This window comes from Prunus dulcis, chromosome 7 (assembly GCF_902201215.1).
Source record: "Prunus dulcis chromosome 7, ALMONDv2, whole genome shotgun sequence".
In the NCBI taxonomy this organism is placed as follows: domain Eukaryota; kingdom Viridiplantae; phylum Streptophyta; class Magnoliopsida; order Rosales; family Rosaceae; genus Prunus; species Prunus dulcis.
Window position 1 is genome coordinate 13,847,490 of NC_047656.1, and position 12,713 is coordinate 13,860,202.

Sequence of the window (12,713 nt, forward strand, 5' to 3'; positions counted from 1 at the left end):
CTTATTTACTTTATTTACCTTGAATGCCGAAGGCGCTTGCACATGCTGAAGACCCATGTCTTCACACATCATCTACTATTCCACCTCTATCTAAGTTGACCTCCCAAAAAGAGTATCAACAGCTTCAACATTTTATAATGTGTTTCATTTATTGTTGAGCACATGCACAATGAAAATATGTTGTAGCTTTCTATATAACTTTGTTCCATCATCTTCAATCAGTCAGGAAAAAATGACTCAGATCTTGCATATCTCCGCAACCACAGTCAGACCAACAACTCAGGACGATCAATTAATAGCTCCTGAAATTGAGTTAACACCATGGGATCTGAGATTAATCCAATTTGATTACATTCAAAAGGGGATTCTCTTCCACAAATCAACCGAGACAGAAGACAACAATGTCAACTTGGTACAACGCCTAAAAGACTCTCTTTCCCACACCTTGAACATCTTTTACCCGTTTGCTGGGCGCCTGGTTGTTTCTGAAAATGCTGAAGATAGCACTGTTTCTATCTGCATCAAGTGTAACGGTGCAGGAGCTGAGTTTGTCCATGCAGCTGCTACCGGCGTCAACGTGGCTGATATCCTTAACCTTTACATTCCTGATCACGTCGTCTTCAACCTCTTTTCCTTAAATGAAGTTCGGAACCATGAATACGAAGTGCTTTCTGGAGAAAAGTTTGGTCCTAAGAGGTACCACAAAAACTTTTATATTTTAATTGGAAAGCTATTAAAAATTACCTTTCTTGTATATCTAATCTGTTAAAAAGAAAAATAATTTCTGATGACTCTTACCCCATTTGTAATGTGAATTCTGAGAGTGTAATTCATGCTTTGTGGAGTTGTCCTAATGCCCAAAAGTTTGGAAAAAAGTGCTGTTCATGGAGGTTTTTACAGGGTTACACTTTTCCAACTGTAGGGATTTGTTTGAAATTACCACTATGTATCTTTCGAAGTATGAAATGCGTTTGTTTTTATATATCTGCTGGAATTTATGGCAAAACAAAAATAAAGTTGTGTTATTGAAGGTTGTTCTTGTGCACAAGATGTGATTTTCTCTTGAGTCACTTAGCTTGATCGTATCAAAATTTCAGATTTTTCTTCCAAGCGGTTATTTTCTGGCAATAAAATAAAGGAGCAGCGGTGTTGGAATACAATTTGGACTTTATTTCCTAGTTTTATTTTATTTTAATTAGTTTTCTTGTGGGGATGGAAAAGCTGTACATTGGCAGCTAGGTTTTAAGGGGTATTTAAGCTCTTTCTCACAAGGAATTAAGGACTTCTTTTTCACTTTTGAACTTTGCATTGTGGAGAGCAATTGCTAGGGTTTTGGGTTTTCACAACTTTCAGGTGTTTTCGTTCTTTTCTTCTTAATAATATTTTCTTGGATTTCAATTAGGAGTATGCATAACTAAATTTCTTTTGCTAGGGTGAAGCCTTGAACCTTAGCATGAATATGTGATTTTTATTTAATTGCTTATGATGAGTGCATGCCTACTTGAATTGTTAATCACTGTTTTAAACTATCTAATTGTCTTAATGCCTGGTCACCATTAGGATCTTTAGAAAAGTAATTGGATGCAATTTTGGTCGGAAGGTTCCCTGAAATTGATGCTAGCTTCTCGTGATTAATAATTGTAATTTCACTTAAGATGAACACCACGTCTTAAGGGTTGCATGGTTTTTCAAAGGGTTTTCACAAAACTTAATGAGTCTTTCATGTTCAGATTTGATCCGAACGTCCGGACGGGTTGCATGTTGGATATATGTTCTGTGTTGGAGGTTCCAAGTAGAATATACATTAGGAAAACCTAACCTTCAAAGTGGCATGTGCAAATCATAAGTAATTGGTAAAAGTTCATAGGATTGCTAGGTGATGGTGAAACCCTAGTGCTTTTATAAATTGATATTCAAAACTCTTTCCTTCAATCGTATTTGTTTTTGTTTAATATTTGTTTTTAGAATCAACCAAATTCATAATCATCTTTCTTGACCTTTTATTTTAAGTAGTTATTTGGAATTTATTTTTACTTAAATTGCTAATTAGTCCTTGAGGAAAACGACCTTGCATGAGCATCTATACTACAATAGCCTTGTATTCTTGCAAGTATTTTATGTGATTTTAACCCTGTTTGCACAGGTACTAAAAATCCTATCAAGAAATTGGCGCCGTTGCCGGGGACTATTTTAGACAATTTTTGTTTAACCTTTTTCTGATTTATTTTATTTTTAATTTTCGTCCAAAAAAAAAAATTTTGAAATTGAACAATTTTGTTTCTGTTGCAGATTCTGCAGACTGCATGGTCCAGACCCGATCAGGAACTGCACAGATTGTACAATTTGATCCAGAACCAGAGCGCACACTGCATAGACAGCGGAGAGAAGTTACTTGGGCTTGGGATTGTTCACTGCAGGGCACTTTTCTGCAGAAATCTGTTTGAAAACGAGGGTAACATGGCATTAGAATTACCTGCGGCATGTAGACCACTAAGGGAGTCATTGGAAGCCCGTGCCACTGATGTTCCCAATTGCATTGTGTATCCTGAACAAGAAGAGGGTGATTCGTTCGAGATCAGGCACCATATGCTTGAAATTCTACCTACTTTTCGGGGGCTGCCTAATGAAGATGCAAACATACATATTGCAAAATTTATTGTGGGTTGCAAGAATATTTTGATTAGGGGTTTTTCTGCTGAGGCTATTAAGTTACGTCTTTTCCCTTTCACTTTGAAGGACAAGGCAGAAACTTGGTTATTCACTCTACCAGCTAATAGCATTACTACTTGGCAGCAGTTACACACAAAATTCCTGAACAAATATTATCCAGCATCCAAGACATTGAATTACAAGAGGGAGATTTTGACATTCACACAGAAGCCTAATGAAGAGTTTCATGAAGCGTGGGAGAGATATACAGAAATGTACATAAAGTGTCCACATGTTAAAATTGATTCAGATACACAAATGAATATTTTCTTTGATGGGCTTAATCCTACATCTAAGAGCCATGTGAATGCATCAACTGGAGGATCATTGTCAAATAAATCTGCAAGAGAGGCATTTGAACTGTTTGATATGATGGCTACAGAATCTCAGCAATGGGCAGCAGAACATTCACAGAAAATGGGCATTTTTGAGTTATCAGTAGGTTCTCCCAACATGTCTGCACAAATGGAAAAAATGGATAAGAAAATTGATGCAAAGTTTGATATGCTTCTACAACATATAGCAAGTTCTACACAGCAGCCACCTACATCAACAGTTTGCACCATATGCAGTATGGCTACACATGACATAATGGGCTGCCCACATAGAGACTCTTACCCAGAGCTTGTTGAACAACATGTCAATATGATGAACAGCTATCAAAGGCCTAGGAATGATGCATATGCAACTCATTACAATCCTGGATGGAGGGATCACCCTAATTTCAAATGGGGTGACAATCAGACTAATGCCAAACCATTCCAGCATGCACAAAAACCTTTTGTTCCCCCCAAACCATCTCTGGAAGATCAACTTGCTAAACTGGCAGCAACAACTCAATCATTCATCGAGGGCAACAATCAAAGATTTCAAAATGTTGAAGCATCAATTAAAAGTTTGGAGCAACAATTTGGACAGCTAGCTACACAGATTTCAAATAGAGAAAAGGGCAAATTTCCTAGTCAAACAATTCCTAATCCAAATGGACGTGAAGATTGCAACGTTGTTCGGACTTTACGATGTGGAAAAAGCTATGACAATCGTGAAAATAGCATTGAAAAGGAGCAGCAAACAGTGAAGGATAATACAGAAAATTTTGCAGCAGCAGAATCTGCCGAACCTGCAGAAAGACATAATTTGGCAGATCTAGAAACTGTTCCAAAACAAGTTCCTGAGCGTGTTCATGAGGCCCCTATTCCATATCCAGAACGTTTGAAGCCAAAAGCAAAAGATCAACAACTCAAGGACTTTATGCAGACATTATCCAAGGTTCAAATCAACATTCCATTACTGGATGCAATCAAGAAAATTCCATCATATGCCAAATTTTTGAAGGAAGTTTGCAGCAGCAAAAAGAAGCTTTCAGATTTGGACAAAGTTATTTTGACAGAACAGTGCAGCACAGTTTTGCTACACAAACTACCACCTAAGAAAAAAGATCCAGGGAGTTTTAATATTTCTTGCACTATTGGAAATTCTAATTTTAAAAGTGCTTTAATTGATTTGGGTGCAAGTATTAATTTGATGCCTTTTTCTGTTTTCCAGCGATTGGGGCAAGGAGATTTAAAGCCTACATCAATTATACTTCAACTAGCTGACCGTTCAATCACTTATCCAAGAGGTGTTATTGAAGATCTAATTATTAAGGTTGATAATCTTTATCTACCGGCAGATTTTGTGGTTTTAGACATGGATGAAGACCTTCAAACACCTATTATTTTGGGGAGGCCGTTTATGGCAACAGCTAGGACCTTAATTGATGTGGAAGCTGGAACATTGACTTTACGGGTTCAGGACCAATCTGTGGTGTTTAATTTGTTTGAGGCAGCAAAACGTCCTGCTGAGCACCAAGATTGTATGCGTATTGACATGGTAGATAGGATGGTGCAGGACGGATTTTATGCTAATTCAAAAACATATCAGTTGCTGCATGTTTTACAGGGGGAACTTGAGACAGATTTTGAAGATGAAGGTGTTCTTGAGTACATTCACGCATTGAACAATCTGCCCACAGTGTTGCCAAAATTTAGGAATGTGTACGAGAGTTTAGGGGAGCCCAAACAGCCCCTTAAACCATCTAGACAACAGCCGCCAAAATTGGAGCTGAAGCCTTTACCAAAACATCTTAAATATGCATATTTAGGAGCTGCAGAGACGTTGCCAGTTATAATTGCAGCAGATTTAACACTGACAGAGGAAGATAAATTGCTTCGTGTGTTGAGAAAATATCAAGATGCATTGGGATGGACAATTGCGGACATCAAGGGAATCAGCCCAGCCCTATGTATGCACAGAATATTAATGGAAGACGACGTGAAGCCAACAGTTGATGCTCAACGCCGCCTTAACCCAATTATGAAAGAGGTGGTCAGAACAGAGGTTATGAAATTACTTGATGCCGGTATGATTTATCCTATTTCTGACAGTAAATGGGTTAGCCCGACTCAAGTTGTGCCTAAACGAACCGGTATTACAGTGGTGAAAAATGATAATAATGAGTTAGTTCCTACACGATTGACTACGGGTTGGAGAATGTGTATAAATTATCGGAAGCTTAACACAGGGACGAGAAAAGACCATTTTCCATTGCCTTTTATTGACCAGATGTTAGAAAGGTTGGCTGGGCAGGCTTTTTATTGTTTTCTTGATGGGTATTCTGGGTATAATCAGATTCCAATCGCACCAGAGGATCAAGAGAAGACTACTTTCACTTGTCCATTCGGTACTTATGCTTATCGGAGGATGCCGTTTGGATTATGCAATGCACCTGCTACGTTTCAACGTTGTATGATGAGTATTTTTTCTGGCTTGGTCGAAAATATTGTGGAAGTTTTTATGGATGATTTTTCTGTTTTTGGGGATTCATATGATCAGTGCTTACAGAATTTATCATTAGTTCTTCAGAGATGTCAAGCGACGAATTTAGTGCTAAACTGGGAAAAGTGTCATTTCATGGTTGAACAGGGAATTGTCTTGGGTCATTCAATTTCTAGCAAAGGCATTGAGGTTGACAAAGCAAAGATTGACGTTATTGCAAAGCTGCCACCTCCTACATCAGTAAAAGGTGTGAGGTCCTTCTTAGGACACGCAGGTTTTTATCGTCGGTTCATCAAGGATTTCTCCAAGATTAGTCGACCTTTGTGCACTTTATTGGCTAAGGATGCACCATTTAATTTTGATAAGGCCTGTTTAGAAGCATTCAACAAGTTGAAAGCACTCCTAACTTCGGCACCCATCATTGCTGCACCAAATTGGGATTTACCATTTGAACTAATGTGTGATGCGTCAGATTATGCTGTCGGGGCAGTTTTAGGGCAGCGAAAAGATAAGCTTCCCCATGTCATCTATTATGCAAGTCGTACTCTCAATGATGCACAACTTAACTATGCAACTACAGAGAAGGAATTGTTGGCAGTTGTGTTCGCACTAGAGAAATTTCGGTCTTATTTGGTTGGGGCTAAAATAATTGTCTATAAGGATCATGCTGCACTAAAATACTTGTTGTCTAAGAAGGATGCAAAGCCTAGATTGATTCGTTGGGTTCTTTTACTTCAAGAATTTGACTTAGAGATTCAAGACAAGAAGGGCAGTGAGAATGTTGTGGCTGATCATTTATCTAGATTAATTATTCCAGCAGCTACAGAGGCAGATTCTCTACCATTGAGTGAAAGTTTCCCAGATGAACAGCTATTTGCTGTCAAAATTGACACACCTTGGTTTGCAGATATTGTCAATTATTTGGCTAAGGGTGTGGTGCATCCAGATTTTTCCTACCAGTAGAAAAAGAAGTTTTTATCTGATGTAAAGCACTATTTCTGGGATGAACCATACTTATACAAGTATTGTGCAGACCAGATTATTCGCAGGTGTATTCCGAAGGCTGAACAGGAAAGTGTTTTAAAGTTTGCTCATCACTACGCTTGTGGAGGACATTTTGGGCAGAAAAGGACAGCAGAGAAAATCCTACAGAGTGGGTTATTTTGGCCAACACTTTTTAGAGATTCACAGAATTGGTGCAAGGCATGTGATAGGTGTCAAAGGGTCGGCAATCAATCCAGAAGGAATGAGATGCCCCAGCAAAGTATCTTAATTGTTGAACTATTTGATGTTTGGGGTATTGATTTCATGGGACCATTCCCATCTTCTAACGGGCACCAATATATTTTAGTGGCTGTGGAATATGTTTCAAAGTGGGTCGAGGCCATTGCAGCACAAACTAATCAAGGATCAGTGGTCCTGAAGTTCCTCCAGGGGGTTATATTTCCACGTTTTGGAATTCCGCGTGTTATTCTTAGTGATGGGGGGAAGCATTTTATTAATAAACCATTTGCTAACCTACTGGCAAAATATGGGATTAATCATCGCGTGGCTACACCATACCACCCACAGACATCTGGTCAAGTTGAAGTTTCAAACAGAGAAATAAAGCGTATTTTGGAGAAAACAGTGAGCTCTACACGCAAGGATTGGAGTTTCAAACTAAATGATGCTTTGTGGGCATACAGGACAGCTTATAAAACTCCTATTGGGATGTCACCATTCCGACTTGTTTATGGGAAAGCCTGTCATCTACCTATGGAGCTGGAGCATAAAGCTTACTGGGCCATTAAAGAGTTAAATTTTGCATATGACTCAGCTGGGGAAAAGCGGAAATTGCAGTTAAATGAGCTAGAGGAAATTCGTCAAGGTGCTTATGATAGTTCTCGCATCTACAAGGAAAGAACTAAGGCATTTCATGACAGTCAAATTTTACAGAAGGAATTTCAGCCAGGGCAAAAGGTTCTGTTATTTAGTTCAAGGCTCAAGTTGTTTCCAGGGAAATTAAAATCTCGCTGGACTGGACCCTACCTAGTGACTCAAGTTTTTCCTCATGGAGCAGTTCAAATCACTAATGAAGATAAAGGCAACACGTTCAAGGTGAATGGTCATAGGCTGAAACCCTACGTGGAGACATCCTTTGACATTGCAGCCGAGTCTTTGACTCTGAAGGAACCAGTGATTTGACCACCAGGCTTCTGCAAACTCTAGCTACAGACTTAAAATAATGTGCTTATTGGGAGGCAACCCAATTTTTCTAAACTCTTTACTTCTTTCGTATTTGTTTTTGTTTAATATTTATTTTTAGAATGAACCAAATTCATAATCATCTTTCTTAACCTTTTATTTTAAGTAGTTATTTGGAATTTGTTTTTATTTAAATTGCTAATTAGTCCTTGAGGAAAACGACCTTGCATGAGCATCTATACTACAATAGCCTTGTATTCTTGCAAGTATTTTAAGTGATTTTATCCATGTTTGCACAGGTACTAAAAATCCTATCAACTGCCATCTCATCTAAACATGCAGAGATCATGGCGCTTCATTTCAGGATGAAATTTGCTCGGGATGCTGGCTTTTCTTCTATTTTAATTGAGTCTGATTCACAAGGGGTGGTAAATGATGTAAAGAAGGATGAGGAAGAGTCGTGGGCATCAGATGGGCGTCTTATTGATGATATTAAGAGGAGTCTAACACTTTGAAGAAGTTATTATCTCTTTTCGTCCAAGAGGGTGTAACCAAGTAGCTCATTTTCTAGCAAGGCATACACTTAATTGTAATACTATGGTAACTTGGATTGAAGAGGTTCCCTTCTAGCTAGAATCAATTGTAAAAAATGACATTGTTATATCCTCTTAATTATTATCAATGAGTTCTTCTTTCAACCAAAAAAAAAAAAAAAAGAGAAAAAAGTGAACCCACATGAACTTCTGACTAACTAAACAATTCAGCATGTCATGTCAGCATTATATACACGTCTTTTGCCAATCAGAAATACCAGTTGCTTTCACATGTGGTGGATAGTTCGCATCGCAGTTGTGGTGCTGAACACAAAGCGAAATAATTGTACTACTGAATTATTATGCATGTACTGTACTTCCTTTATTTGCTTATAAGTAACATGCAACCACAAAGTTCTGAGCAGAGCACTCAAGTCCTGCCCTGTTCAAAGAGGGAAAAGAAAGTTTGTGTTGAATTCACCAGGTACGCCAAGGCTGTGTTTGTTCCAAACTGGAGAGAAATAAATCATATTCAGCATAATGATGAGAAATTGAATTCGTATCTCTCCATCTTTGGTTTATAGATTATACATTTGGCTTATATCTCGTATTTTTATGCTCTACTATTTTATGTTTAAGAAACACCCGTGCTTATCTTGTTATATCAATCATCTTAAGCAAAGCCACCATCCCGCGGCGAATCCGTCGATGTCGCAACTTGTTGTTTGTAGAGTTTGATTTTAAGGTTTTTGTATTTTTAGGCTGTTTGTTATTTTGGGCCTACATTTTTGTATCTTTGGTCTAATTTATGTTGACGAATTAATATCTAAAATGGCTCATGCTACTTTATGGCTGCTTTTGGTGGGGTAATGACAACGTTTTGTTAATGTAGCATTGGGATAGAAGGCATTAAAGTTTATTAACAACGTTTTGTTTTTGGCTTGTAATAAATTTCATGCATTTGAAATAGCTAAAGTTCTTTGGTTTTTAATAAGTTCTACGTACGTAAATTGGAATAGTGATGTAAGTTGCTTGAAATCCCTCATCTTAATAAGTAGAAACTTCACCACTCTCAGATCATAATAAAATAATATACAAAAAAAGCCTAATCTCATGAGATTCGGGTTCGCTCGAGCATCCCAACGGTGCAGGTAAGGTTAGGTGGAGGGATTCAGTGAGCTCATGATCTGTCTGGGACTTGAGGTGAATTAATCAACATTTTTTTTTTCAATGCATTCAGTGATGCAGCACATCATTTGGAACCATGCCCCAGTAGTTAATAGATGATCTCGCTGGTTTATATATTTTTCTTTACTACTGTTTATTGTATTATTATTATGTTTATAACTAAAAAAAAACACCCATGCTTATCATGGCCTATTAAAAAAAATACCCATCCTACTTAAAATAAATTATGTGCGTATCTGCTATTGATTTTATAGGTTGAGCCATGAGCCAGTTTGAGTATAATGGAAATGCCATAGCCTTTTATAAATTATAATGAGTACCATGCACGGTGAAAATATGGTGTAGCTTTCTATATAACTTTGTTCCATCATCTTCAATCAATCAGGGAAAAATGACTCAGATCTTGCATATCTCCACAACCACGGTCAGACCAACAACAGAGGACGATCAATTAACAGCTCTTAAAATTGAGTTATCTCCATGGGATCTGAGATTAATCCAATTTGATTACATTCAAAAGGGGATTCTCTTCCACAAATCAGCTGAGACAGAAGACAGCAATGTCAGCCTAGTACAACGCCTAAAAGACTCTCTTTCCCTCACCTTGAACATCTTTTACCCGCTTGCTGGCCGCCTGGTTGTATCTGAAAATGCTGAAGATAGCACTGTTTCTATCTCCATCAAGTGTAACGGTGCAGGAGCTGAGTTTGTCCATGCAGCTGCTGGCGGCGTCAAGGTGGCTGATATCCTTAACCCTTACATTCCTGATCACGTCATCTTCAACCTCTTTTCCTTAAATGAAGTTCGAAACTACGAAGGAGTTTCGAAACCACTTCTATCAGCACAAGTGACTGAGCTTCTAGATGGCATCTTTATCGGTTGCAGCCTAAACCACGTGGTTGCCGACGGTACTTCTTTCTGGCATTTCTTTAATACTTGGGCAGAAATCTGTCGTTCTGGCTCCCATAAAATTTTGCAACCTCGTCCCGTTTTTGGCCGACAGTTTCTTGACGGGGTAATTGATCTCCCAGTTCACTTACCCTTCTCCTATAGTGAAATCATTGGTGAGCCTATAATCAAATCGTCTTCTTTCAATGCTTCCTTACAAAGGGTAGTGTTTCACTTTCCCAAAGAAAAAATAGCAAAGCTCAAAGCAAAGGCCAATGCTGAGATGGGCACAACCAGTAACATCTCATCTCTTCAGGCACTCATGGCTCATCTTTGGCAAGCCACGACACGTGCCAGGCATCTCCAACCTGATCAGCAGGTTAACTATCGGTTTGCAATAGGGTTGAGGCAAAGATGGGAACCTGAAACGTTGCCAAAAGAGTACCTCGGGACTGCGATTATAGGCGTTAATGTGACGGCCATTGCAAGTGAGCTGCTACAAAATGGACTTGGCTGGGCAGCTTCCCAAATAAACAAAAAAATTTCCTCCCTGACACCTGAACAAGCGAGGAATGACTTGGTGGATTGGGTAAATAAACCTACACTTATTCCGAATATGAGGAACCCAACATTGTTGGCCAGATTACTTACAGGAAGCTCTCCTCGGTTCAATGTGTATGGTAATGATTTTGGGTGGGGGAGACCACTTGCTGTTCGAAGTGGAGCTGGTGACAAAATGGATGGGAAGTTAACAGTGTTTCCTGGGGCTGAAGAAGGAAGCATAGACTTTGAAGCTTGCCTTTTGCCTGAGACTATACAAACTATGATGGACGATGCAGAGTTCATGGAGGCTGTAGCTTAAGTAATTAAGGGTATATATCCCTGAATCCGAAGTCTTGTGTTTGATTTCTCGCTCTCTAGTATTTCTTGTGTGAAAAATAAAAAAATGTGTGTCAATTTGTGTAAAAGCAATAATGTATGCCTATGTGTGTAACTGAATAAAAAAATTTCCTGTGTGCACTATACCATATGGTGGGTGCATTTTGGTATTGCTCAGTTTCATCATAATTGAGAAATGTATAATCATATTTCCTTTAGGATCTGCGTTATTTCTCATTTTAATTTAGGGATTTTCAATATAATTAAGGATAAATAAAATGTACGGTAGGGTATTTTTTTGGAATTCAATCAATCGTTCGCTCGTGTGACCAGACCTTAAATTATTCAAAAATACTAGTCATATTACATTTATATACCACCTTATTTTAAATAGCCAATTACTGAGCTAGGATTTTTGGCAAGAGGATGCCCAGCAAATTCAAAATCTCTGTGTTGACAAAGCAAGCTAAAAGACATTGCTGATTCTATGAATCTTTTGTCTAATTTTGTTTTATATTTACTTGTTGATGAATTAATATCTAAAGCGGCTCATGCTACTTATGGTTGCTTTTGGTGGGGTAATGACAATTAATATATCTACTCGCTGAGGCACACTTGAAGTTGTCGTGGCACCCAAGCCTTCAGCACTCCCTATAAACTTTGTTCGAAAGTTTACACTGTGGCCCTGCCTCCCCAAAACAATTGAGGCTAGCTGATGTAGATAAGGAGGTATTAAAGTTAATGTAGTATTGGGATAGAAGGGATTAAAGTTTATTAAACGTTTTATTTTTGGCTTTTAATAAGTTTCATGTTGAAATAGCTAAAGTTATTTGACTTTTAATAAGTTCCTCGTACGTATTTGGAATAGTGAGTGATGTATGACAAAATATAAGTACATTTCTACCCAATAAAAAATAAAAAATAAAAAAATAACTTGGTTCAGAATTGGTAAGCAAACATGCAAGAAGGAAGAATCATATTCAAATCACCCGCAACATGCTCTGATACCAGGTTGATATGAGATTTGTATTGATCCAAATGTTTAAGTAATTTAATTTTCTTTTCACATGGGATTTGGTTTTCCATTTTCTTTTCTTTGCTTCACATACAAATCATGTTAAGCAACTCATAAACAAAATAGCAAACTATACACACCAAATACAAACATGTAGCAAATCCTTACAACAAACCAAAGGAAAGAATAATTTGCTTTTGCTGCAAAAAGAATCAACTGTATCAAAATTATTTCTCCTTGCTGATCAGACAAGGAGACCTTGTCTCCAACCGTGCGGCTACCCACCAAATATCCATCTCTTCCAACATAAAGCTAGTGAAGTGTGTTGGAAATTTAATAATATAATAGTTTATATTATAATATTTAATTTTATTATTGAATGAAAAATCTTAGGTTTGCTTTGTAGTTATTGCAAGTGTTGGTTGTCATTTGAACAAGCCACCGTTTGGTATTCTCCGAAAATACCATATAATTATGATAAGAAGTTGCATATGTTG

The 12,713-nt window shown here is 37.9% G+C and overlaps 1 protein-coding gene and 1 non-coding gene across 2 annotated transcripts; one reads left to right on the plus strand and one right to left on the minus strand.

The window, feature by feature from the left end:
• Positions 1-2,844: 2,844 nt before the first annotated feature.
• Positions 2,845-2,951, minus strand: LOC117636220. Its single transcript, XR_004587021.1, has one exon. It is a non-coding gene; the product is annotated as a small nucleolar RNA R71 (small nucleolar RNA).
• A 6,874-nt stretch (positions 2,952-9,825) lies between these two features.
• LOC117635574 (uncharacterized acetyltransferase At3g50280-like) lies at positions 9,826-11,390 on the plus strand. The gene has a single exon (XM_034369877.1). It carries the CDS (start codon positions 9,826-9,828, stop codon positions 11,182-11,184), a length of 1,359 nt encoding a protein of 452 aa, XP_034225768.1. The 3' UTR covers positions 11,185-11,390.
• Positions 11,391-12,713: the final 1,323 nt, after the last annotated feature.

Coding starts and splice junctions, on each gene's coding strand:
- LOC117635574 (XM_034369877.1), top strand. CDS start 9,826: ATGACTCAGATCTTGCATATCTCCACAACCACGGTCAGACCAACAACA.